At 44.8% G+C, this 27,119-nt stretch overlaps 1 protein-coding gene across 4 annotated transcripts; it reads left to right on the forward strand.

Annotated features, from left to right (window-relative positions):
* The first annotated feature begins 650 nt into the window (after positions 1 to 650).
* On the forward strand, positions 651 to 26,593 carry LOC106595424 (vascular cell adhesion protein 1). 4 transcript variants are annotated; one of them, XM_045690619.1, is made up of 7 exons: positions 658 to 986; positions 2,762 to 2,930; positions 3,081 to 3,160; positions 3,262 to 3,609; positions 3,921 to 4,187; positions 8,711 to 8,815; positions 26,334 to 26,593. In XM_045690619.1, the coding sequence occupies exons 1-6, from the start codon at positions 929 to 931 to the stop codon at positions 8,779 to 8,781; spliced, it is 993 nt and encodes a 330-aa protein (XP_045546575.1). In that variant the 5' UTR covers positions 658 to 928; the 3' UTR covers positions 8,782 to 8,815; positions 26,334 to 26,593. The 4 variants fall into 4 exon arrangements, with proteins under 4 accessions (XP_045546576.1, XP_045546575.1, XP_045546574.1 ...); XM_045690620.1 differs by lacking the exon at positions 26,334 to 26,593 and having other exon boundaries at positions 651 to 986; positions 3,108 to 3,160; positions 8,711 to 9,753; XM_045690618.1 differs by lacking the exon at positions 26,334 to 26,593 and having other exon boundaries at positions 659 to 986; positions 8,711 to 9,753.
* Positions 26,594 to 27,119: the final 526 nt, after the last annotated feature.

Genomic DNA, 27,119 nt, shown 5'->3' on the forward strand with positions numbered 1-27,119 from the left:
AAGCCATGAGAGGGCCTGTGACTGTGACGTTTAGCCTCTTGTAAGGCTGTCAGGAAGACTGTATATTTTTTTCTCTCTGTCAGATCTAATCAACTTCCTGCCCTGCAGTTTCACTTCCTCTGTTTAGCTCCCCAGCGACCGGACGAACATGCCCGTTACCATGGAGAGACCGTGAACTTAATTGATCAGGGAATATGAGAATATATTAATAGAATGTGCTTTTCAGGGTTTCAGAGAGAGAAGCACCAATGATACTTTCATTCTGGTTTTGATTGATTAAAGTAACACCTCTAACCTAAACAACACTTGATTATAGACTACTGTCCTTATTTGTCTCTCTCTCTCTGTGTTATCTATCTCTCAGATAGATTGGGCACCAGTGTCAATGATAGAATTATGTTTATGACAATGCAGATGTTGGTTGACTGGTTAATATATCTGCCCTCCCACCTATAGCCTCTATCCTCTCCACCCCGCCCTCTATCCTCTCCACCCCGCCCTCTATCCTCTCCACCCCTGCCCTCTATCCTCTCCACCCCTGCCCTCTATCCTCTCCACCCCTGCCCTCTATCCTCTCCACCCCTGCCCTCTATCCTCTCCACCCCCGCCCTCTATCCTCTCCACCCCCGCCCTCTATCCTCTCCTATTGTCCCATACAATCTATACTCTTATTTATGCTTTGGGCGAGTGCACTGCAGTTCTCCCTCGAGTTCGTGACCCCGACTATGAATACCAGTGCTGTAGATAATAGAAGACAGAGAGAGAGAGAGGCGGAAGAGGAGGGGTCGTTGGGGTGTTTTCCAGTAAAGAATACTTACGTTCAACGGTCTTCTGCAAAGCAGAAGTGCGAGCGCATTTCTTCTTCAACTCGTCTGACAGAATAGCGGAATACTTCACCGAGGGACGTTCGTTGATAGTTAGATGGAAAATGGAGATTGTAATTGGTCTACTTCTTTCATCATTGTCTCTGTATTGTGACTTCATCGGTAAGTTAGACTTCGGTCTAATTCCACAACTCTGTGACAAGTGCGGAATTAAGTTGAGTTTGATAGTTTAGGTATTTTTCTGTTTCGTTACCTTAAATATATTTTAGTACTGTGCATTTGATTAAGTATTGTAGATAACTAATGACTGACAGTGAATGGTTGAATTCTTCCCACCATTGTTCAATGACGTACTAAATTCCATGTGTGTGTACGTGTTAGTGGTGCGCGGGTCAGCTGTTTGTTCACCCGCACCCGCCCGCAACCGCTAATAACCCGTCCACAGCAACCCGACTATATGTGATAAAGTGAAAGTCTGAGGTCTGCACCCAACCCTAACCCGCAAATATAGAAAATATGCTATAGGCTACAGTCAAAGACGGCGTAACGATATTTGACAGGGGGAGTAGGATTTTTTTTAAACCTGATTTAGATATAAATTATAATTTCCGACATTTTGGTAGGCTATTTGTTAGTCAACTAATCTATAATTACATTAATGTAGCTTCTCTTTTGTCATTATATGTTGACCTAGAACACCAAATAAACCCTTGATCAACATAATGTAATAGATCGATAGAATGAACACTTCAATCTAGTTGACATCTGTAAAGTTTTCTGTTTTCTTTCGCAGAGCGAAGACGTTTAGAGACCGGCGAGAAAATACAATAACGCAACTGTCACGGGTGTCATAGGGTAAAGACCAAGACGCAGCGGGAAAATATATACTCATCTTCTTTTTATTTGGTGAAGAAGGAAAACACAAACGAACTAGCCAGTCTTGTCAGGCACACAGCTAAACAAGCACAATCTCCCACAAAAACCCATGAAAAACAAACTCCTAATTATAGGACCATCAATCAGAGGCAACAATAACCAGCTGCCTCCAATTGAAGGTCCAACCCCAATTAACTACACATAGAAATACAAAAGACTAGATAGAACATAGAAAATATACTAACATAGAACATAGACTAACAAACCCCGAACCACATAAACCAAACACCCCTCTACCTAAATACTCAGCCCAAACCACATGAAACAAACACCCCCTGCCACGTCCTGACCAAACTATAATAACAAATAACCCATATTACTGGTCAGGACGTGACAGCAACAACAACAAAAAAACGGGAAAGATTTTCAGTGCAAAATGTCCAAATGACATCAGTTTGACCGGTTGTAAGGAGAAAGAAAGCTGTGAAAATGAAACCCAATGTGTTTCTAATAAGATTGCAGTTCGGCTTCGATGCGTATTTTATGTGGTTGAAATACTATCAGGTTTTATGATGTTTAATGATAAAGATATCACCTCTACAGATGGTATCTAACTGAGCATTGTATTCTCTCAAGATGTAGATCTAAAGAAATCATATTTCTCCACACCTGTTCCCAAGTCCACATTTTGTCTACATTTGGTGTATCATTTTACTGCAAGAAATGTTTAGTTCTGCAAGAGTTAATAGTAAGGCTAAGTGAGAAGTTATAGACCTACCAACAGATTTCCGTTTCCATGTAACCCATCTAAACAGTAAGCTACAGTTCCTTAACATGCCATAGCCCCATTTGAAGTCCCGTCTTGTGACTGTCGGATTTATACAGCGTCTCCTAATCATCAATCTCTTTTACCACTTTACCACTTCTTTTCCAAATATTACTTTTCTGGCCCTCCCTTCTCTTTATTTTCATCTTGCAGATACATGAACGTTAGACAATAATATCGTCCTGTTTTTTTTAATGAAAAGCAATAAAGTTTTAACTTGACCTTTGTCTTCCAGATGCTGAGTGCCTGGTGATCAGTCCTGCCAGGCTGGTGGTGAAGTATGGAGACCCAGCCTCCTCTAACTGCAGCTCAGATACCCCTGTAGAGATGGGCTGGGAAGCCACCCAGGGAGGGACAGGTCTAACAGACAAGGAGGTGAAGTTTCTAAACTGGAGGGTGGACAGGTAAGAGAGGCAGACACAGCTGAGACCTTTAAAACTCGTTAAAAAAGGCTTCAATAGCCTTTAATTAATGGTTTTACTGGTATTTTAGACCATTCTGGCTTCTATTTTTCATTGATTTATTTTAACTGCACTTTAAATATTTCATGACAGTGTGAATGACTGGAATAACAAACCTAGGTGCTACACAGAGGGAGGCCAGTGTCAGAAACAGCTGGACATCACAGTTTATAGTGAGTAACGTCTCTCTCTTATCTTCTCTGGTGTTTCAGAATGTATTCTTAGTATGGCTCTGCACTGTTAAATCACTGTGTGTGTTTCCATTCCTCCACAGAGCTTCCAGACAGCGTCTCCATCAGCTATAGGAAGTACCCGGATCCGATGGTTGAGAAGCATCAGTACCAGCTACAGTGTCTTGTCCAGAACATCGCTCCTATTGAGACACTCAGGGTGACCTTCTACAAAGTCAATACCACTGGTGAACAGACAGAATTAGACACACAACATAAATCCAAGGACAACATCAAGACACCAGAGAATGGGGCCTATACTCTGGACTTCACCCCGAGTAGAGATGATGACGGGGCCCAGTTGTGGTGTTCAGCCATGTTGGATCTGGGACCAGAGGGACCCCAACCTCCTCCTGTGATGGAATCAGACCGCCTCAACATCAACGTGCTCTGTGAGTCCATCTGCTTCTCTGTCTCCACACATTTAGTACAACTGTTAGTTAGATACCAGACGAGTCATGACGTTGACTGATGTTGTTTTCACTTCATATTCTCTCATTAATCAACTTGTTTATCATCTCTTTCTCTATCTCCTATGAATCTTTCTCCCTCATTCTCACTCTCTCTCTCGTTCTCTCTCCCTCCCCCTCTCAACCTCTCTCATTCTCTTTCTCACACTCATTCCCTCTCCCTTCCTCTCCTTCTCTCTCCATCTCTCTCTGTCTCTCTCTCTCTCTCCCCTCCTCTCCCCCCTCTCTTCTAGACAAGCCTCTGATCAATATGAGTCCTGGATGTTTCTCCATGAACATCACAGAGGGCGACACCCAATCACTGGCATGTAGTGCAAAGGGTAACCCCGCCCCCTCCTACGATTGGTTGCGCCCCCAATCCGCCCCCGCCCCCAACACCACAGAAGGTAGATCCGTAGTGACCATCACCAACATGGCCAAGTCTCACTCTGGAGAGTACACCTGCATCGCCAGAAATCACCTGGGAAACAGCACCTGTACTGTTAACGTGGAGGTCACAGGTGAGATGGATGGATGGATGATTGGTTGGATGTTTGGTTGGCAGGTAGGTTGACAGATTCGTCCGTCGGTCTCAGTCGGGGGTCGTTCAGGGTCGTTCGGGGGTAGTTCAGGGTCGTTTGAGGGTCGTTCGGGGTCAGTTGGGCGAGAAGATCCATTTTTTTTTAAATTCAACAATAGAATTCACACCTCGTATAATGAAAACCTCTCCCCTGTGTGACCGTGCTCTCCTCGTCATGAAAACCTCTCCCCTATGTGACCGCGCTCTCCTTGTATCATTAAAAATTGTCCCCTGTGTGACCGTGCTCTCCTCGTCATGAAAACCTCCCCTGTGTGACCGCGCTCTCCTTGTATCATTAAAAATTGTCCCCTGTGTGACCGTGCTCTCCTCGTCATGAAAACCTCTCCCCTATGTGACCGCGCTCTCCTTGTATCATTAAAAATTGTCCCCTGTGTGACCGTGCTCTCCTCGTCATGAAAACCTCTCCCGTGTGACCTTGCTCTCCTCGTACAATGGAAACATCTCCCCTGTGTGACCGCGCTCTCCTCGTCATGAAAACCTCTCCCCTATGTGACCGCGCTCTCCTTGTATCATTAAAAATTGTCCCCTGTGTGACCGTGTTCTGCTCATCATGAAAACCTCTCCCCTATGTGACCGCGCTCTCCTTGTATCATTAAAAATTGTCCCCTGTGTGACTGTGCTCTCCTCGTCATGAAAAGCTCATCTCTGGAATTGAGGAGGAGCATCCCAACATGGAAACACTAACGCCGAATAAAAGCCCCATAGCTCCAATGTGATATCAACTTTCACATAATCATTGGTGTTACTCAATACAAGCGTTGTGATTTTGACATTCCAGGTGTGTTTATGTTATTTGAAACCCGACACAGCTCATTACTATACGATGTGTCTATTCTATAGTTGAATTGTGAATAATTCTCCCCCCCACATACAGCTAACATAGAGCAGGGCTCTCCAACTCTGTTCCTGGAGAGCTATCCTCCTGTAGGTTTATACTCCAACTCTGTTCCTGGAGAGCTACCATCCTGTAGGTTTATACTCCAACCCTGTTCCTGGAGAGCTACCATCCTGTAGGTTTATACTCCAACCCTGTTCCTGGAGAGATACCGTCCTGTAGGTTTATACTCCAACCCTGTTCCTGGAGAGATACCGTCCTGTAGGTTTATACTCCAACCCTGTTCCTGGAGAGATACCGTCCTGTAGGTTTATACTCCAACCCTGTTCCTGGAGAGATACCATCCTGTAGGTTTATACTCCAACCCTGTTCCTGGAGAGATACCCTCCTGTAGGTTTATACTCCAACCCTGTTCCTGGAGAGCTACCGTCCTGTAGGTTTATACTCCAACCCTGTTCCTGGAGAGATACCCTCCTGTAGGTTTATACTCCAACCCTGTTCCTGGAGAGATACCGTCCTGTAGGTTTATACTCCAACCCTGTTCCTGGAGAGATACCCTCCTGTAGGTTTATACTCCAACCCTGTTCCTGGAGAGATACCATCCTGTAGGTTTATACTCCAACCCTGTTCCTGGAGAGATACCCTCCTGTAGGTTTATACTCCAACCCTGTTCCTGGAGAGCTACCCTCCTGTAGGTTTATACTCCAACCCTGTTCCTGGAGAGATACCGTCCTGTAGGTTTATACTCCAACCCTGTTCCTGGAGAGCTACCGTCCTGTAGGTTTATACTCCAACCCTGTTCCTGGAGAGATACCCTCCTGTAGGTTTATACTCCAACTCTGTTCCTGGAGAGATACAGTCCTGTAGGTTTATACTCCAACCCTGTTCCTGGAGAGCTACCCTCCTGTAGGTTTATACTCCAACCCTGTTCCTGGAGAGATACCCTCCTGTAGGTTTATACTCCAACCCTGTTCCTGGAGAGCTACCCTCCTGTAGGTTTATACTCCAACCCTGTTCCTGGAGAGCTACCCTCCTGTAGGTTTATACTCCAACCCTGTTCCTGGAGAGCTACCCTCCTGTAGGTTTATACTCCAACCCTGTTCCTGGAGAGCTACCCTCCTGTAGGTTTATACTCCAACCCTGTTCCTGGAGAGATACCGTCCTGTAGGTTTATACTCCAACCCTGTTCCTGGAGAGATACCGTCCTGTAGGTTTTAACTCCAGCCCAGTTGTAACTAACCTGATTCATCTTATCAACCAGCTAATTACTAGAATCAGGTGTGCTAAATTAGGGTTGGCATGAACCTACAGGAGGGTAGCTCTCCAGGAACAGAGTTGGAGATAAAACCTACAGGAGGGTATCTCTCCAGGAACAGGGTTGGAGTTAAAACCTACAGGAGGGTAGCTCTCCAGGAACAGGGTTGGAGTTAAAACCTACAGGAGGGTATCTCTCCAGGAACAGAGTTGGAGATAAAACCTACAGGACGGTATCTCTCCAGGAACAGGGTTGGAGTATAAACCTACAGGAGGGTATCTCTCCAGGAACAGGGTTGGAGTATAAACCTACAGGACGGTAGCTCTCCAGGAACAGGGTTGGAGTATAAACCTACAGGACGGTATCTCTCCAGGAACAGGGTTGGAGTATAAACCTACAGGACGGTAGCTCTCCAGGAACAGGGTTGGAGATAAAACCTACAGGACGGTATCTCTCCAGGAACAGAGTTGGAGTATAAACCTACAGGAGGATAGCTCTCCAGGAACAGGGTTGGAGTATAAACCTACAGGAGGGTAGCTCTCCAGGAACAGGGTTGGAGTATAAACCTACAGGACGGTATCTCTCCAGGAACAGGGTTGGAGATAAAACCTACAGGACGGTAGCTCTCCAGGAACAGGGTTGGAGTATAAACCTACAGGACGGTAGCTCTCCAGGAACAGGGTTGGAGATAAAACCTACAGGACGGTATCTCTCCAGGAACAGAGTTGGAGAGCCCTAGAGGGAAAATAGAGAAGGTCATGTTAACCTGGAGTTCTGTTCAGTAGACATGAAACAGAAAAAGACACTGATGTAGCCTCTGATAGGGCAGCACTAAACACTGATGTAGTCTCTGATAGGGCAGCACTAACACTGATGTAGTCTCTGAAAGGGCAGCACTAACACTGATGTAGTCTCTGAAAGGGCAGCACTAACACTGATGTAGTCTCTGATAGGGCAGCATTAACACTGATGTAGCCTCTGATAGGGCAGCATAAACACTGATGTAGCCTCTGATAGGGCAGCACTAACACTGATGTTGCCTCTGAAAGGGCAGCACTAACACTGATGTAGTCTCTGAAAGGGCAGCACTAACACTGATGTAGCCTCTGAAAGGGCAGCACTGACACTGATGTAGTCTCTGAAAGGGCAGCACTGACACTGATGTAGCCTCTGAAAGGGCAGCACTAACACTGATGTAGCCTCTGAAAGGGCAGCACTAACACTGATGTAGCCTCTGAAAGGGCAGCACTAACACTGATGTAGTCTCTGAAAGGGCAGCACTGACACTGATGTAGCCTCTGAAAGGGCAGCACTGACACTGATGTAGTCTCTGATAGGGCAGCACTAAACACTGATGTAGCCTCTGAAAGGGCAGCACTAACACTGATGTAGCCTCTGAAAGGGCAGCACTAACACTGATGTAGTCTCTGATAGGGCAGCATTAACACTGATGTAGTCTCTGAAAGGGCAGCACTAAACACTGATGTAGTCTCTGAAAGGGCAGCACTAAACACTGATGTAGTCTCTGAAAGGGCAGCACTAAACATTGATGTAGTCTCTGAAAGGGCAGCACTAACACTGATGTAGCCTCTGAAAGGGCAGCACTAACACTGATGTAGTCTCTGATAGGGCATCACTAAACACTGATGTAGCCTCTGATAGGGCAGCACTAACACTGATGTAGCCTCTGAAAGGGCAGCACTAACACTGATGTAGTCTCTGAAAGGGCAGCACTAACACTGATGTAGTCTCTGAAAGGGCAGCACTAACACTGATGTAGTCTCTGAAAGGGCAGCACTAACACTGATGTAGTCTCTGAAAGGGCAGCACTAACACTGATGTAGTCTCTGAAAGGGCAGCACTAACACTGATGTAGCCTCTGAAAGGGCAGCACTAACACTGATGTAGCCTCTGAAAGGGCAGCACTAACACTGATGTAGTCTCTGATAGGGCAGCACTAACACTGATGTAGTCTCTGATAGGGCAGTACTAAACACTGATGTAGTCTCTGAAGGATGCAATGCTCATTTCCCCTCTCTATTCCTTTAAACTTTGGGGTGGTTGTCTTGGTAACGGTAGGTAATGTGCAAAAACACTTCAGAGTAAAACAAATCTAATCTGAGTGTCCATGTATATGGAGGATGGGAATTGTATCATTACTGAGATCCACATATGAATGTGGTATAAATCAAAACTCTAAAGGTAGGACTCGTGTCGGACTCGTGTCGTTTTTTTTATGTTTACACATTGGGGGAAAATATCAGATATATATCAGACATGCCAAATTATTGGCATAAGATCAGAATTGGGCTGCCTGTGTAAACGCAGCCTAAACGTATGTTTCCCTCCTCAGGAGCTTCCTGTCAGGCTGCTGGAAGTGCCATGGTGGCTGTGCTGCTCCTCCAGCTGATTCATTGGCTGTAAGACCACTTCCTGAACCCACTGATTGGCTGAATACATGTGATAATTTTTTTACAACTGTGAGTGGGGGCTGTCTGTCCACTTTCTGCTAACTATTGATTCATTATTTTATTGATTGATTGATTTATTGATCGATAACCATGCCTACAATACTTTGATAATATTACCTTGTAACTTTATGATTTTGCCTTATATACAGAACCAGTCAAATGTTTGGACCCACCTACACATTCAATGGTTTTTCTTTATTTGTACTATTTTCTACATTGTAGATAGTGTGCACAGCTCTCATCAAGGCAAAGGGTGGCTACTTTGAAGAATCTAAAATATATTTTGATTTGTTGAACACTTCTTGGTTACTACATGATTCCATATGTGCTATTTCATAGTTTTGATGTCTTCACTATTATTCTACAATGTAGAAAATAGTAAAAATAAAGAAATACCCTGGAATAGTAGGTGTGTCGAAACTTTCGATTGATACTGTATATGTGTGTGTGTGTGTGTGTGTATGTATGTATGTATGTATGTGTATATATATATATGAAATGAATTAAATCCATTATATATGTATATGGATTTAATTCATTTTACAAATTGTATTGCCTGCATTTTATTTCACTATCTCTGACCATTCGTGATCTTAGTCAGCTATGACACATAATACTTAACTTAATAAGGAAATGTGAAATTATGGTGTCAGATAAAATACAGTGAACTAGACTTTGTTAATATACAAATGGCGTTGGTCCAGGTGAGGATTTTTTCTGCACTAGTGTGTCAATAGCAGGACATCTTTGACTCTAGATTACACCGACTTAACCTACTTTACATTGTTTGCGAGATCAGACATGATATCATTCTAATCCGAGTGTTCATTTTAGGCAGTTGTTTTCATTTCAGCGCGTCTAATTTGTAAACATTTCAACTGTATTAAATTATAACTTTTTTCAATTCCATAAAACATTAACATGATCTTGTGATGTAAGAGTCGAGACCGTGACGAAGCTTTAGAGTTCTTATCGATTCAACGGTAAAACAATGTGTTCCATTGGTCCCATTTCAGCCATTATTGGGGTCATATGCATATGAACACACACTCTGCTGTGGGGCTTTACAACACATCAATGTAACACACATTCTGCTGTGGGGCTTTACAACACATCAATGTAACACACATTCTGCTGTGGGGCTTTACAACACATCAATGTAACACACATTCTGCTGTGGGGCTTTACAACACATCAATGTAACACACATTCTGCTGTGGGGCTTTACAACACATCAATGTAACACACATTCTGCTGTGGGGCTTTACAACACATCAATGTAACAGTAGAACAAATATCACAATATCGGAATATAACTTCAAATAAAATAAATGAATGTAGGCTACAGCAGAACACACATATGAGGATATATAGGCCTCCATATGTTATAATATGAAGCACATTCACCTTAACTTCACAGTACACAACAAGTTTGTAAAGGAAAAATATAAATCCTACCTTTTTTAGTTTTCAAAACCTCCCACAACGGATCTTCCCAAGTCAAGTCCATTTAACTCCTGACAGTCAATTTGTTGCTCAAAGCCGTTAGAGGGCCTGTGGCTGTCACGTTTAGTCTCTTGTAAGGCTGTTCGAAAGACTGAGTCAATGTTTTCATTTTGAGTGTTAACTATAAGCTGGATGTACTCTTTAGCCTTGTCTATAAGGCTTGCTGCCACTAAATGCACCTTGGTTTGGGCATGTTCAAAACCCCTTTTTTCCTGAGGCATCTGTGTGGACATTAGTGGTACTGTACGTTCCACCCATTCTTCTGTTAGTTTAATCCCTCCAGTCTTTCCTAGACCCCAAACTCCCTACCGTTTTAACATGTTGTACAGCCCAGCTCTGAATTCTCTATGACAAAGCTAGGGGTTATACATTTAATTGTTCTTGAACTGAGCCTCCATCCACATTGTACCTGCTCTGAGCACTTCGTCGCCACCTGGGCGGCGGGAGAAATAACGAGGAAGCAACATGATTTAACTCTGATCGCTTTTATTAGAATGTTTACAGCGCCAACAGTGAAACAGTGAATGAATCATGCCGTGAGAGGAACTGGATCCAGTTCTGGCAGTAGTGACAGTGTAGATGTTTCAGCTGCTGGTCTCGGAGGGAGTAACAAAGGTTTTTCTCTGACCTTTTTGGTAAAAATTCCAAACTAATGACTGCAAGACTTCCAAAGAGATAATCAACATTTTATTGTTTTCTAATCTACTTGGCAATACACCGCTTTATGGTGATTTGGTAACTTGTTTTGGGTTTGCAGAGCCAACGCGGATGGAGTCACTCCTCTTCCTGTTTCTCTCATATGGTAATATACAATACCCTACATAGTGCACTACTTCTGGCCAGGGCTCCGACCAGGGCTCTGACCAAAAGTAGTGCACTATGTAGGAAATAGTGGCATTTGGGGCAAAGACATCATGTCAAGGACATGGCAGCTTTCCCTTAGATGAGCCAACATCCTGTGCTGCAGGTAGTCATTCAGGAGAAAAATCCTGCAGGAATCTTGCAGATAGTCCTCAAATAAATCCTGCAGGATTTTATCCTGAATGACTAACTACAGGATTCCTACAGGAATCGTCCTACAGCAAAATGACCCCACAATCCTGTGGGATATCCTGTAGATTCCTGCAGGTAATTCCACAAGATTTTCAGGGCCATTTTCCTGTAGGACAACTTGCCGGATCCCTTCCTCGTCCTTCATAGAGAATTTACTGTAGGACAATACACATGTTTTCAAAAGAATGGACAGAAAGCACAAGATATCAGACTGCATGGCAATTTTATTATTCAATGCCGCAACAAAGGATGAGTTTGATTGGTCCATTTCAGCTTCAGCTCTACATAAAATATTATTCCTAGGAGAATCACCTGAATGGCTGTCCAGTGTTGCTGCCTGTCAGTCTCACTGTTGTTCATAGACTCGGCCTTAACTGGGGAGGAGGGGACAGAGATTCTTAACTGGGGAGGAGAGGACAGAGATTCTTAACTGGGGAGGAGAGGACAGAGATTCTTAACTGGGGGAGGAGAGGACAGAGATTCTTAACTGGGGAGGAGAGGACAGAGATTCTTAACTGGGGAGGAGAGGACAGAGATTCTTAACTGGGGAGGAGAGGACAGAGATTCTTAACTGGGGAGGAGAGGACAGAGATTCTTAACTGGGGGAGGAGAGGACAGAGATTCTTAACTGGGGAGGAGAGGACAGAGATTCTTAACTGGGGAGGAGAGGACAGAGATTCTAAACTGGGGAGGAGAGGAGAGAGATGAGAGGATTTAATGGCAGAAACTCTGTCTGTAATCAGAGAGTCCACGATATAACAGCTGAAACTGTGTGTTGTGTTCCCTTTGCCTGCATGGCTGTCCAGTGTTACTGACTGTGTTAGTCAGTCTCACTGTTGTTCATAGGCTCGGTCATAACTGGGGAGGAGAGGAAAGAGATGAGGGCAGAGTTCACAGGATGTAACAGCAGAAACTGTGTGTGTGTGTGTGTGTGTGTGTGTGTGTGTGTGTGTGTGTGTGTGTGTGTGTGTGTGTGTGTGTGTGTGTGTGTGTGTGTGTGTGTGTGTGTGTGTGTGTGTGTGTGTGTGTGTGTGTTAGATGAGGAACAGTGACAAAGGAAATCAGAAGTAACAGTTAGGTCATACTTACCAGAATAGTACGAACTATCATAAATCCACCTCAATGAAATGGGTCGTAACTCGGAACAGAAACAAACATGATCGTTGTTAAACATCGTTATGAAGCCCAAGTATGTGGTATTACTGATAGGCTATCAACTCAGTCTAGAGATTCATATTATATTAAACATGTTACAAAAGAACACAACTTCCTTTTTACTTTTATTGATATTCTCCTAATAGCAGTACTGTATCTCTGCTGAATGTCATGTCTTTCTGCTATTAGCAGTACTGTATCTCTGCTGTATGTCATGTCTTTCTGCTATTAGCAGTACTGTATCTCTGCTGTATGTCATGTCTTTCTGTTATTAGCAGTACTGTATCTCTGCTGTATGTCATGTCTTTCTGCTATTAGCAGTACTGTATCTCTGCTGTATGTCATGTCTTTCTGCTCTTAGCACTACTGTATCTCTGCTGTATGTCATGTCTTTCTGCTATTAGCAGTACTGTATCTCTGCTGTATGTCATGTCTTTCTGCTATTAGCAGTACTGTATCTCTGCTGTATGTCATGTCTTTCTGCTATTAGCAGTACTGTATCTCTGCTGTATGTCATGTCTTTCTGCTATTAGCAGTACTGTATCTCTGCTGTATGTCATGTCTTTCTGCTATTAGCAGTACTGTATGTCATGTCTTTCTGCTATTAGCAGTACTGTATGTCTGCTGTATGTCATGTCTTAATGCTATTAGCAGTACTGTATCTCTGCTGTGTGTCATGTCTTTCTGCTATTAGCAGTACTGTATGTCATGTCTTTCTGCTATTAGCAGTACTGTATCTCTGCTGTATGTCATGTCTTTCTGCTATTAGCAGTACTGTATCTCTGCTGTGTGTCATGTCTTTCTGCTATTAGCAGTACTGTATGTCATGTCTTTCTGCTATTAGCAGTACTGTATCTCTGCTGTATGTCATGTCTTTCTCCTGTTAGCAGTACTGTATCTCTGCTGTATGTCATGTCTTTCTGCTATTAGCAGTACTGTATGTCATGTCTTTCTGCTATTAGCAGTACTGTATCTCTGCTGTATGTCATGTCTTTCTGCTATTAGCAGTACTGTATCTCTGCTGTATGTCATGTCTTTCTGCTATTAGCAGTACTGTATCTCTGCTGTATGTCATGTCTTTCTGCTATTAGCAGTACTGTATGTCATGTCTTTCTGCTATTAGCAGTACTGTATCTCTGCTGTATGTCATGTCTTTCTGCTATTAGCAGTACTGTATATCTGCTGTATGTCATGTCTTTCTGCTATTAGCAGTACTGTATCTCTGCTGTATGTCATGTCTTTCTGCTATTAGCAGTACTGTATGTCATGTCTTTCTGCTATTAGCAGTACTGTATCTCTGCTGTATGTCATGTCTTTCTGCTATTAGCAGTACTGTATGTCTGCTGTATGTCATGTCTTAATGCTATTAGCAGTACTGTATCTCTGCGGTATGTCATGTCTTTCTCCTGTTAGCAGTACTGTATGTCATGTCTTTCTGCTATTAGCAGTACTGTATCTCTGCTGTATGTCATGTCTTAATGCTATTAGCAGTATTGAATCTCGGCTGTATGTCATGTCTTAATGCTATTAGCAGTATTGAATCTCTGCTGTATGTCATGTCTTTCTCCTGTTAGCAGTACTGTATGTCATGTCTTTCTGCTATTAGCAGTACTGTATCTCTGCTGTATGTCATGTCTTTCTCCTGTTAGCAGTACTGTATGTCATGTCTTTCTCCTATTAGCAGTACTGTATCTCTGCTCTATGTCATGTCTTTCTCCTATTAGCAGTACTGTATCTCTGCTCTATGTCATGTCTTTCTCCTATTAGCAGTACTGTAGCTCTGCAATACGTCATGTCTTTCTCCTATTAGCAGTACTGTAGCTCTGCTCTATGACTTTCGTCTTACTGTGTGTCTATTCCTTCTCTGTCTGTCACGTCTCTGTTTGTCCCGTCTCTGTTTGTCCCGTCTCTGTTTGTCCCGTCTCTGTCTGTCCCGTCTCTGTCTGTCCCGTCTCTGTCTGTCACGTCTCTGTTTGTCACGTCTCTGTCTGTCACGTCTCTGTCTGTCACGTCTCTGTCTGTCACGTCTCTGTTTGTCACGTCTCTGTCTGTCACGTCTCTGTCTGTCACGTCTCTGTCTGTCACGTCTGTTTGTCACGTCTCTGTCTGTCCCGTCTCTGTCTGTCACGTCTGTTTGTCACGTCTCTGTCTGTCCCGTCTCTGTCTGTCACGTCTGTTTGTCACGTCTCTGTCTGTCACGTCTCTGTTTGTCACGTCTCTGTTTGTCACGTCTCTGTCACGTCTGTTTGTCCCGTCTCTGTTTGTCCCGTCTCTGTCTGTCCCACGTCTGTCTGTCACGTCTCTGTCTGTCACGTCTCTGTCTGTCACGTCTCTGTCTGTCACGTCTGTCTGTCACGTCTGTCTGTCACGTCTGTCTGTCACGTCTCTGTCACGTCTGTTTGTCCCGTCTCTGTCACGTCTCTGTTTGTCCCGTCTCTGTTTGTCCCGTCTCTGTTTGTCCCGTCTCTGTTTGTCCCGTCTCTGTCTGTCACGTCTCTGTCACGTCTCTGTCTGTCCCGTCTCTGTCTGTCACGTCTCTGTCACGTCTGTTTGTCCCGTCTCTGTCACGTCTCTGTTTGTCCCGTCTCTGTTTGTCCCGTCTCTGTTTGTCACGTCTCTGTCTGTCACGTCTCTGTCACGTCTCTGTCTGTCCCGTCTCTGTCTGTCACGTCTCTGTTTGTCCCGTCTCTGTTTGTCCCGTCTCTGTCTGTCACGTCTCTGTCTGTCACGTCTCTGTTTGTCACGTCTCTGTTTGTCCCGTCTCTGTTTGTCACGTCTCTGTTTGTCACGTCTCTGTTTGTCACGTCTCTGTTTGTCACGTCTCTGTCTGTCCCGTCTCTGTCTGTCCCGTCTCTCTCTGTCCCGTCTCTCTCTGTCACGTCTCTGTTTGTCACGTCTCTGTCACGTCTGTTTGTCCCGTCTCTGTCACGTCTCTGTCACGTCTCTGTCTGTCCCGTCTCTGTTTGTCCCGTCTCTGTTTGTCACGTCTCTGTTTGTCACGTCTCTGTTTGTCACGTCTCTGTTTGTCACGTCTCTGTCTGTCACGTCTCTGTTTGTCCCGTCTATGTTTGTCACGTCTCTGTCTGTCCCGTCTCTCTCTGTCCCGTCTCAGTCTGTCCCGTCTCTGTTTGTCCCGTCTCTGTTTGTCCCGTCTATGTTTGTCCCGTCTCTGTTTGTCCCGTCTCTGTTTGTCACGTCTCTGTCTGTCCCGTCTCTCTCTGTCCCGTCTCTGTCTGTCCCGTCTCTGTTTGTCCCGTCTCTGTTTGTCCCGTCTCTGTTTGTCCCGTCTATGTTTGTCACGTCTCTGTCTGTCCCGTCTCTGTCTGTCACGTCTCTGTCTGTCCCGTCTCTGTCTGTCCCGTCTCTGTCTGTCACGTCTCTGTCTGTCCCGTCTCTGTCTGTCGCGTCTCTGTCTGTCCCGTCTCTGTCTGTCCCGTCTCTGTCTGTCCCGTCTCTGTCTGTCCCGTCTCTGTCTGTCACGTCTCTGTCTGTCACGTCTCTGTCGCGTCTCTGTCTGTCCCGTCTCTGTCTGTCCCGTCTCTGTCTGTCCCGTCTCTGTCTGTCACGTCTCTGTCTGTCACGTCTCTGTCTGTCCCGTCTCTGTTTGTCCCGTCTCTGTTTGTCACGTCTCTGTCTGTCCCGTCTCTGTTTGTCACGTCTCTGTTTGTCACGTCTCTGTCTGTCACGTCTCTGTCTGTCCCGTCTCTGTTTGTCCCGTCTCTGTCTGTCACGTCTCTGTTTGTCACGTCTCTGTCTGTCACGTCTCTGTCTGTCCCGTCTCTGTTTGTCACGTCTCTGTTTGTCCCGTCTCTGTTTGTCCCGTCTCTGTTTGTCACGTCTCTGTTTGTCCCGTCTCTGTCGCGTCTCTGTTTGTCCCGTCTCTGTTTGTCCCGTCTCTGTCTGTCCCGTCTCGGTCTGTCCCGTCTCTGTCTGTCACGTCTCTGTCTGTCCCGTCTCTGTTTGTCCCGTCTCTGTTTGTCCCGTCTCTGTTTGTCACGTCTCTGTTTGTCACGTCTCTGTTTGTCCCGTCTCTGTTTGTCCCGTCTCTGTTTGTCCCGTCTCTTTTTCTCCCGTCTCTGTTTGTCCCGTCTCTGTCTGTCACGTCTCTGTCTGTCCCGTCTCTGTCTGTCCCGTCTCTGTCTGTCACGTCTCTGTCTGTCACGTCTCTGTTTGTCCCGTCTCTGTCGCGTCTCTGTTTGTCACGTCTCTGTCTGTCCCGTCTCTGTTTGTCCCGTCTCTGTTTGTCCCGTCTCTGTTTGTCCCGTCTCTGTTTGTCCCGTCTCTGTTTGTCCCGTCTCTGTTTGTCCCGTCTCTGTTTGTCCCGTCTCTGTCTGTCCCGTCTCTGTCTGTCCCGTCTCTGTCTGTCCCGTCTCTGTCTGTCCCGTCTCTGTTTGTCCCGTCTCTGTTTGTCCCGTCTCTGTTTGTCCCGTCTCTGTTTGTCCCGTCTCTGTTTGTCCCGTCTCTGTTTGTCCCGTCTCTGTTTGTCCCGTCTCTGTTTGTCACGTCTCTGTCTGTCACGTCTCTGTTTGTCCCGTCTCTGTCTGTCCCGTCTCTGTCTGTCCCGTCTCTGTTTGTCCCGTCTCTGTTTGTCCCGTCTCTGTTTGTCCCGTCTCTGTTTGTCCCGTCTCTGTGTCAAGCATGTAAAACCTGTCAATGTTTTAGCATGCAACTATTAAAACAAAGTAGGCCAACTAACTGTTTTCAAGTGGTGTGTCATATTCGTTGTCAATCTATGATAAGCAGGCCGCTGTTTGAAGAGTTCCCATTCCACTTTTTTGGCGTCATCCTTTACAATAAAATGCTGTCACACTGCACCCTTTTTCGACATTTTGAATCGTATCATCAAGTATGTACTGGTAGGTAAGTCTTAGGCTACAATTATGCTCACAATTCGGAAAACACATTTGTTATAAAATAATATTTTTATTAGTGTTGCGATGTTATTGTATACAAAGCATTATAAACTGAGTGGTTCAAGCCCTGATTGCTGATTGGCTGACAGCCGTGGTATATCAGACCGTATACCATAGGTATGACAAAACATTTATTTTTACTGTGCTAATTATGTTGGTAACCAGTTTATAATAGTAATAAAGCACCTCAGGGTTTGTGATATATGGCCTATATACCACGGCTACGGGCTGTGTTCTATTTTCTTCTTTTATTTATCTAAATGTTTTAAAAAACATTTTACTTCAGTTTATTTTAGTAAATATTTTCTTAGCACTTATTTTTCTTAAAAAGGCATTGTTGGTTAAGGGCTTGTAAGTAAGCATTTCACTGTAAGTCTATATACCTGTTGTATTCGGCGCATGTGACAAATAACATTTGATTTTATCCAGGCACTCTGCGTTGGGTCATGCTTAAGAACAGCCCTTAGCAGTGGTATATTGGCCATATACCACACACCCTCGTGCCTTATTGCTTAATCATAAAATGTGTGGTTTGCATCACTTAACACCTGGTGTTAAATATAAGCAACATGCATTTTGAGTGGCTATGCTTCGCCAAAAGTGTATATTTTTCTTAGAAAATGTACCCAGGCATCTCTGGACATCTAATGAGCATTTTGCATGCATTGAATTTCGAAACACCTGTTTGACCACGTACGAGGCTGTTTCGGAGAAGCAGAACTGCCTTGTTTGACAACCTGCAAAGGCGTTCAATTTAGACTGACGATTTTTGTGGCCGATCTCTTACAAAGATCGGCCACTAGATGGTGGCAAAACAGTTTATCTCTACGATCTCGTCTAAGAGAACTGTGTTTTTTTAATGTTTTGATCGGCTACAGGCACGTTACCAGGTGTTTAAAGATACTTACTTGCATTTGATTTCACTATCTCAGACCATTCTTGATCTTAGTCAGCTAACACTTATAATACATTTCCTTATTATCTTGTGGAGTCCGATACAATGAACTAGACTTTGTCAATATGTAAATGACAGTCTAATTATGGGTCCAGGCGAGTTTTTTTCCCGCACCACATTCATGAACACATTCCCTGGTAAACACCGTTGACTTTTTATTATCTTTATTGGATCTGATTTTAATGAATAACTAATGTATCCTACTAAGGGATTTCGTACTTCAGCCTTCTATTTAGGGGGGCAGGTAGCCTAGTGGTTAAAGCGTCGGACCAGTAATTGAAATGTTCCTATTTCGAATACTCGAGTCGACAAGATGAAAAATCGACGTGTCTTTGAGCAAGGCACTTAACACTAATTGCTCCAGGGTCACTGTTGATAATGGCAGACCCTGGCCATGACCTCACTCTCAGAGGGTGTCTCAGGGAGAGTTGGGATATGCAATTTTCAACACGACAAATATAAGCTTCTTTTTTTAAAATCTATGTAAAAACGTTTTTTTTATATATAATGTAGTTTCCCCTATTGTTCTGTAGGTAGTGCTATTGTGTCACATTCACAATGCAGTTAGTGGAGTTTAGTGTGTTATTAGCCCATAGTGCTCTGGTGGAAGGTATGGCATTATAGAGAGAAAAGGAGCCAGTCAAGAGGATTTGGACACAGCCAAGGGTGGTCAGTACCAAAGCCAAGGGTGCTCAATAAAAAAAGCCAAGGGTGCTCAGTACCAAAGCCAAGGGTGCTCAGTACCAAAGCCAAGGGTGCTCAGTACCAAAGCCAAGGGTGCTCAGTACCAAAGCCAAGGGTGCTCAGTACCAAAGCCAAGGGCGCTCAGTACCAAAGCCAAGGGCGCTCAGTACCAAAGCCAAGGGCGCTCAGTACCAAAGCCAAGGGCGCTTAGTACAAAGCCAAGCGTGCTTAGTACAAAGCCAAGCGTGCTTAGTACAAAGCCAAGGATGCGTAGTACCAAAGCCAAGGGTGCTCAGTACCAAAGCCAAGGTTGCTCAGTACTAAAGCCAAGGGTGCTCAGTACCAAAGCCAAGGTTGCTCAGTACTAAAGCCAAGGGTGCTCAGTACCAAAGCCAAGGGTGCTCAGTACCAAAGCCAAGGGTAGTCAGTACCAAAGCCAAGGTTGCTCAGTAAAAAGGCCAAGGGTAGTCAGTAACTCTCCCCTCCTCTGAGTTAACACTTTATTTAACTAGGCAAGTCAGTTAAGAACAAATTCTTATTTACAATGACGGTCTACCGGGGAACAGTGAGTTAACTGCCTTGTTCAGGGGCAGAAAGACAGATTTTTACCTTGTCCGCTCGAGGATTCGATCCAGCAACCTTTTGGTTACTGGCCCAACGTTAACCCCCAAAAGTAATTATTTATCACCAGAGGGCCATAAACAAGGGTGCTCAGTAAATGTAAAAATTGTATAAAAATTTATATATATATATATATATATATATATATATCAAATCAAAGTTTCTTTGTCACGTGCAACCTTACAGTGAAATTCTTACTTACAGGCTCTAACCAACAGTGCAAAAAAGGTATTAGGTGAACAATAGGTATGTAAAGAAATATAAACAACAGTAAAAAGACAGTGAAAAATAACAGTAGCGAGGCAATAACTGTAGCAAGGCTACATACAAGGAACAGGTTAGTCAGTCTGATTGAGGTAGTATGTACATGTAGACATGGTTAAAGTGACTATGCATATATGATGAACAGAGAGTACCAGTAGCAGTAGCGTAAAAGAGGGGTTGGCGGGTGGTGGGTGGGACACAATGCAGATAGCCCGGTTAGCCAATGTGCGGGAGCACTGGTTTGTCAGGCCAACTGAGGTAGTATGAATGTATCGTTAAAGTGACTATGCATATATGATAAACAGAGAGTAGCAGCAGCTTAAAAGAGAGGTTGGGGGGGGCACACAATGCAAATTGTCCGGGTAGCCATTTGATTACCTGTTCAGGAGTCTTATGGCTTGGGGGTAAAAACTGTTGAGAAGCCTTTTTGTCCTAGACTTGGCACTCCAGTACTGCTTGCCATGCGGTAGTAGAGAGAACAGTCTATGACTGGGGTGGCTGGGGTCCTTGACAATTTTTAGGGCCTTCCTCTGACACCGCCTGGTGTAGAGGTCCTGGATGGCAGGCAGCTTAGCCCCAGTGATGTACTGGACCGTACGCACTACCCTCTGTAGTGCCTTGCAGTCAGAGGCCGAGCTATTGCCATACCAGGCAGTGATGCAACCAGTCAGGATGCTCTCGATGGTGCTGCTGTAGAACCTTTTGAGGATCTGAGGTCCCATGCCAAATCTTTTTAGTTTCCTGAGGGGGAATAGGCTTTGTTGTTCCCTCTTCACGACTGTCTTGGTGTGTTTGGACCATTCTAGTTTGTTGGTGATGTGGACACCAAGGAACCTGAAGCTCTCAACCTGCTCCACTACAGCCCCGTCGATGAGAATGGGGGCGTGCTCGGTCCTCCTTTTCCTGTAGTCCACAATCATCTCCTTAGTCTTGGTTACGTTGAGGGAGAGGTTGTTATTCTGGCACCACCTGGCCAGTTCTCTGACCTCCTCCCTATAGGCTGTCTCGTCGTTGTCGGTGATCAGGCCTACCACTGTTGTGTCGTCTGCAAACTTAATGATGGTGTTGGAGTCGTGCCTGGCCATGCAGTCGTGGATGAACAGGGAGTACGGGGGGGACTGTGCACGCACCCCTGGGTGGCTCCAGTGTTGAGGATCAGCGTGGCAGATGTGTTGCTACCTACCCTCACCACCTGGGGGCGGCCCGTCAGGAAGACCAGAATCCAGTTGCAGAGGGAGGTGTTTAGTCCCAGGGTCCTTAGCTTAGTGATGAGCTTTGAGGGCACTATGGTGTTGAACGCTGAGCTGTAGTCAATGAACAGCATTCTTACATAGGTGTTCCTTTTGTCCAGGTGGGAAAGGGCAGTGTGGAGTGCAATAGAGATTGCATCATCTGTGGATCTGTTTGGGCTGTATGCAAATTGGAGTGGGTCTAGGGTTTCTGGGATAATGGTGTTGATGTGAGCCATTACCAGCCTTTCAAAGCACTTCATGGCTACGGACGTGAGTGCTACGGGTCTATAGTCATTTAGGCAGGTTGCTTTTGTGTTCTTGGGCACAGGGACTATGGTGGTCTGCTTGAAACATGTTGGTATTACAGACTCAATCAGGGACATGTTGAAAATGTCAGTTAAGACACCTACCAGTTGGTCAGCACATGCCCTGGTAATCCGTCTGGCCCCGCAGCCTTGTGAATGTTGACCTGTTTAAAGATCTTACTCACGTCGGCTAGGGAGAGCATGATCACACAGTCGTCTGGAACAGCTGATGCTCTCATGCATGCCTCCGTGTTGCTTGCCTCGAAGTGAGCATAGAAGTGATTTAGCTCGTCTGGTAGGCCTGTGTCACTGGGCAGCTCGCGTCTGTGCTTCCCTTTGTAGTCTGTAACATAAGAAAAGCATCTGAGCTGGTGTAGTACGATTCAATCTTAGCCCTGTATTGACTCTTTGCCTGTTTGATGGTTCGTCGCAGGGCATAGCAGGATTTCTTATAAGCTTCTGGGTTAGAGTCCTGCACCTTGAAAGCGGCGGCTTTACCCTTTAGCTCAGTGCGAATGTTGCCTGTAATCCATGGCTTCTGGTTGGGGTATGTATGTACCTACAGTGACTGTGGGGACGGCATCCTCAATGCACTTATTGATAAAGCTAGTGACTGATGTGGTGTACTCAATGCCATCGGAAGAATCCCGGGACATGTTCCAGTCCGTGATAGCAAAACAGTCCTGTAGTTTAGCGTTTTTATTTATTTTTATTTCACCTTTATTTAACCAGGTAGGCAAGTTGAGAACATGTTCTCATTTACAACTGCGACCTGGCCAAGATAAAGCAAAGCAGTTCGATACATACAACAACACAGAGTTACACATGGAGTAAAACAAACATACAGTCAAACATACAGCATCTGCTTCATCTGACCACTTTTTTACAGACCGAGTCACTGGTGCTTCCTACTTTAATTTTAGCTTGTAAGCAGGAATCAGGAGGATAGAGTTGTGGTCGGATTTACCAAATGGAGGGCGAGGGAGAGCTTTGTACGTGTCTCTGTGTGGAGTACAGGTGATCTAGAATTTTTTACATATATCACAAACCCCGGAGGTGCCTATTATAAACTAGTTACCAACGTAATTACAGAAGTAAATACAAATGTTTTGTTATATACTGGTATATGGTCTGATATACTACGGCTGTCAACCAATCAGCATTCAGGGCTCGAACCATCCTGATTATTATATGTCAGCTGACATAATGGGTGTGTTTCGTAAATTGCTTCCAGTGTTGCCTCAGACTGCGTTCTTGGCAGTTCTTAAAATTCAGAGCAGATTGTAATTTCATAAATTCTGCGAGTTTCGCTCTCAGAGCGTTCAGAGTGCACACTGGCAGAGGAATAGGGTTGATCCGAGCATTCTGACCTTACAACCGCGGTCAAGTACACAAGCTAACGTTGGCTAGCTTCTTCCAGACACAAACGAGGGAACACCTCACTGACCATTTTACTCGCCTTAGCAGAGCTGGTTAGGCTGTTTTCATGTTATCTAAAGCGTTAGTGACTGTAACTGTGCTGCTAGCAACAATTTAATTACGCTTTTTTTTGCCGAGGTTTACTGACACCGGTCATATTCAACCGGTGTTGAGCGTTCGTAAATTCATCAGTTATTTTGCGCTCTGGCACACTCAGATGAGAGCTCTGAAATCGGAGTTTGTGGTAAGGTCAAAATAACAATTAGCGGGCTCGTTTTTTTTTAATGATCAGACAGTGAAACTAAAATTGATGTGTAGCTAGCTGTTGAGGATTTTATTTATTTCCCAATTAATTTGGTGATCAAGCTGAAACTGTGTTTCCCAAGTCGTTGCTCATGCCGCGTTCAAAACACCCCGGGGCTCGCAACTGGGAACTCGGGAACCTCAACTTCTGTATTAAAAACAACTGGGAACTCGGAAATCTCCAACTTCTGTATTAAAAACAACTGGGAACTCGGAAATCTCCAACTTCTGTATTAAAAACAACTGGGAACTCGGAAGAAAAAAAACGAGCTCAGACTGGGAAAAATCGATTTGAACGGTCATCCAACATGGGAACTCTGGCCTCTTTCAGATCTGAAGATCCCAGTTGTATTTTCCCCAGATTTCAAAAGGCTTTAAATACAAGGTCAGGTGTCTTATCTTAAACGCAAAAATATGGATCTTGAAAGGGAAATGTTTTTGTGGATGTAGGAGTTTTGTATCGCCGGGTGTTATTCATCAACTTCCACGAGAAATATAAGCCTTAAAATAATATATACTGCTCAAAAAAATAAAGGGAACACTAAAATAACACATCCTAGATCTGAATGAATGAAATAATATTATTAAATAATTTTTCTTTACATAGTTGAATGTGCTGACAACAAAATCACACAAAAATAATCAATGGAAATCCAATTTATCAACCCATGGAGGTCTGGATTTGGAGTCACACTCAAAATTAAAGTGGAAAACCACACTACAGGCTGATCCAACTTTGATGTAATGTCCTTAAAACAAGTCAAAATGAGGCTCAGTAGTGTGTGTGGCCTCCACGTGCCTGTATGATCTCCCTACAACGCCTGGGCATGTTCCTGATGAGGTGGCGGATGGTCTCCTGAGGGATCTCCTCCCAGACCTGGACTAAAGCATCCGCCAACTCCTGGACAGTCTGTGGTGCAACGTGGCGTTGGTGGATGTAGCGAGACATGATGTCCCAGATTGCTCAATTGGATTCAGGTCTGGGGAACGGGCGGGCCAGTCCATAGCATCAATGCCTTCCTCTTGCAGGAACTGCTGACACACTCCAGCCACATGAGGTCTAGCATTGTCTTGCATTAGGAGGAACCCAGGGCCAACCGCACCAGCATATGGTCTCACAAGGGGTCTGAGGATCTCATCTCGGTACCTAATTGCAGTCAGGCTACCTCTGGCGAGCACATGGAGGGCTGTGCGGCCCCCCAAAGAAATGCCACCCCACACCATGACTGACCCACCACCAAACCGGTCATGCTGTAGGATGTTGCAGGCAGCAGAACGTTCTCCACGGCGTCTCCAGACTCTGTCACGTCTGTCACGTGCTCAGTGTGAACCTGCTTTCATCTGTGAAGAGCACAGGGCGCCAGTGGCGAATTTGCCAATCTTGGTGTTCTCTGGCAAATGCCAAACGTCCTGCACGGTGTTGGGCTGTAAGCACAACCCCCACCTGTGGACGTCGGGCCCTCATACCACCCTCATGGAGTCTGTTTCTGACCGTTTGAGCAGACACATGCACATTTGTGGCCTGCTGGAGGTCATTTTACAGGGCTCTGGCAGTGCTCCTCCTGCTCCTCCTTGCACAAAGGCGGAGGTAGCGGTCCTGCTGCTGGGTTGTTGCCCTCCTACGGCCTCCTCCACGTCTCCTGATGTACTGGCCTGTCTCCTGGTAGCGCCTCCATGCTCTGGACACTACGCTGACAGACACAGCAAACCTTCTTGGCACAGCACACATTGATGTGCCATCCTGGATGAGCTGCACTACCTGAGCCACTTGTGTGGGTTGTAGACTCCGTCTCATGCTACCACTAGAGTGAAAGCACCGCCAGCATTCAAAAGTGACCAAAACATCAGCCAGGAAGCATAGGAACTGAGAAGTGGTCTGTGGTCACCACCACAGATCTTGCTAATTGCCTATAATTTCCACCTGTTGTCTATTCCATTTGCACAACAGCATGTGAAATGTATTGTCAATCAGTGTTGCTTCCTAAGTGGACAGTTTGATTTCACAGAAGGGTGATTGACTTGGAGTTACATTGTGTTGTTTAAGTGTTCCCTTTATTTTTTTGAGCAGTGTATTTTAGTACTTTATGTATTTACTATTTTAAATGAAAAAATTGGAAAGCCTGTGTTACGTGGTACAGAGTGAAATAGAATATAATTTGGAGTCAAAAGGTTCTGAGTTGATCTGGCCTCTATGCCCTTTTCCCTCCTTTCAAATTCTTTAAGAATGTATCTTCCTTCCTTCCTTCCTTCCTCCCTCGCGTTAAACTAGTCACTCATTTCACATGGTATGATTGGTGAATACTAGGGAGGGGTTGCTTCAACAGGTTCTCTCTCTGTGTGTGGTGTGTGTGTGTGTGTGTAACATGTGGTTGATTAACATTCAGACAAACATTAGACAATAATATCGTCCTGTTTTTTTTTATGAAAAGCAATAAAGTTTTAACTTGACCTTGGTCTTCCAGATGCTGAGTGCCTGGTGATCAGTCCTGCCAGGCTGGTGGTGAAGTATGGAGACCCAGCCTCCTCTAACTGCAGCTCAGATACCCCTGTAGAGATGGGCTGGGAAGCCACCCAGGGAGGGACGGGTCTAACAGACAAGGAGGTGAAGTTTCTAAACTGGAGGGTGGACAGGTAAGACAGACAGACACAGCTGAGACTTTTTAAAACCCACCTTTTTAGCCTTTAAAGTGGCAAACAGTGGCAGCTGGCTACTTTGTTGATGTTTGAACTTAAACTGTGTTATTGCCTTTATTTGCTATTTTAAATGCACTTTAAATGAAGTTGGTTATTGTTTCAACTAAGGATTGCTGCTTTAAATAAAATGTAATGTGATTTGACAGTGTGAATGACTGGAATAACAAACCTAAGTGCTACACAGGAGGCCAGTGTCAGAAACAGCTGGACATCAGTTTATAGTGAGTGACGTCTCTCTCTTATCTTCTCTGGTGTTTCTGAATGTATTCTTAGTATGGCTCTGCACTGTTAAATCACTGTGTTTGTTTCCATTCCTCCACAGAGTTTCCAGACAGTGTGTCTATGACAGGCCCCTCAGGTCCGATGGTTGAGTGGAAAGAGTACGAGTTTAAGTTGAATACATGTGATTATTTTCCAACCCCCTCCCACTGTGGCTGTCTGTCCACTTTCTGCTAACTATTGATTTATAATTGTCAGGTATATGCAGGGAGTCAGGAAGCAGGTGCAGAAGGACAGTTTAATAGCGATGATGCTAGTTAAATGAACAAAACAGGGGATGATTACTGAACATGAAAACAAACCTCTACTGCCTGATGACTGAAGCTACCGAGGGCTACATGAAGGGAAGGTAGTCAAGATGATGATGAAGTCCAGGTGTGGGTAATGATGGGGAGCAGGTGTGGGTAATGATGGGGAGCAGGTGTGGGTAATGATGGGGAGCAGGTGTGGGTAATGATGGGGAGCAGGTGTGGGTAATGATGGAGAGCAGGTGTGGGTAATGATGGGGAGAAGGTGTGGGTAATGATGGGGAGAAGGTGTGGGTAATGATGAGGAGAAGGTATTATGATGGTTGCCAGGGCTGATGGTTAGTAGACCGGCGACTTCGAGTGCTGGAGAGAGGGAGCGGGTTGGCGACCTGACCATATCCACATAGAAATGTGAGTTATAGATCTGTCATTCTCATTGAAAGCAAGTCTAAGAAGCGGTAGATCTGTTCTACATGCGGTATTTCTATGCTCCCCGTTCTTAAGTTTCGTTTTTTTGCGGAGCGATTTCTGCATATTGCAGCTTTGGTTGATTACCACGACATCAATACTTTGATAGTATTACCTTGTAACTTTATAATTTTGCCTTATACATATAATGGAGTTCATTCATTTGACAATGTTATTACTTGCATTTGATTT

This window comes from Salmo salar, chromosome ssa12 (assembly GCF_905237065.1).
Source record: "Salmo salar chromosome ssa12, Ssal_v3.1, whole genome shotgun sequence".
Taxonomy (NCBI): domain Eukaryota; kingdom Metazoa; phylum Chordata; class Actinopteri; order Salmoniformes; family Salmonidae; genus Salmo; species Salmo salar.

Bases quoted from the DNA above. Each gene is read 5' to 3' on its own strand.
- LOC106595424 (XM_045690619.1), top strand. From the start codon at position 929: ATGGAGATTGTAATTGGTCTACTTCTTTCATCATTGTCTCTGTATTGT. The intron at 987-2,761 runs GTAAGTTAGACT...TTTGTCTTCCAG, and splicing joins TCTGTATTGTGACTTCATCG to ATGCTGAGTGCCTGGTGATC. The intron at 2,931-3,080 runs GTAAGAGAGGCA...ATTTCATGACAG, and splicing joins CTAAACTGGAGGGTGGACAG to TGTGAATGACTGGAATAACA.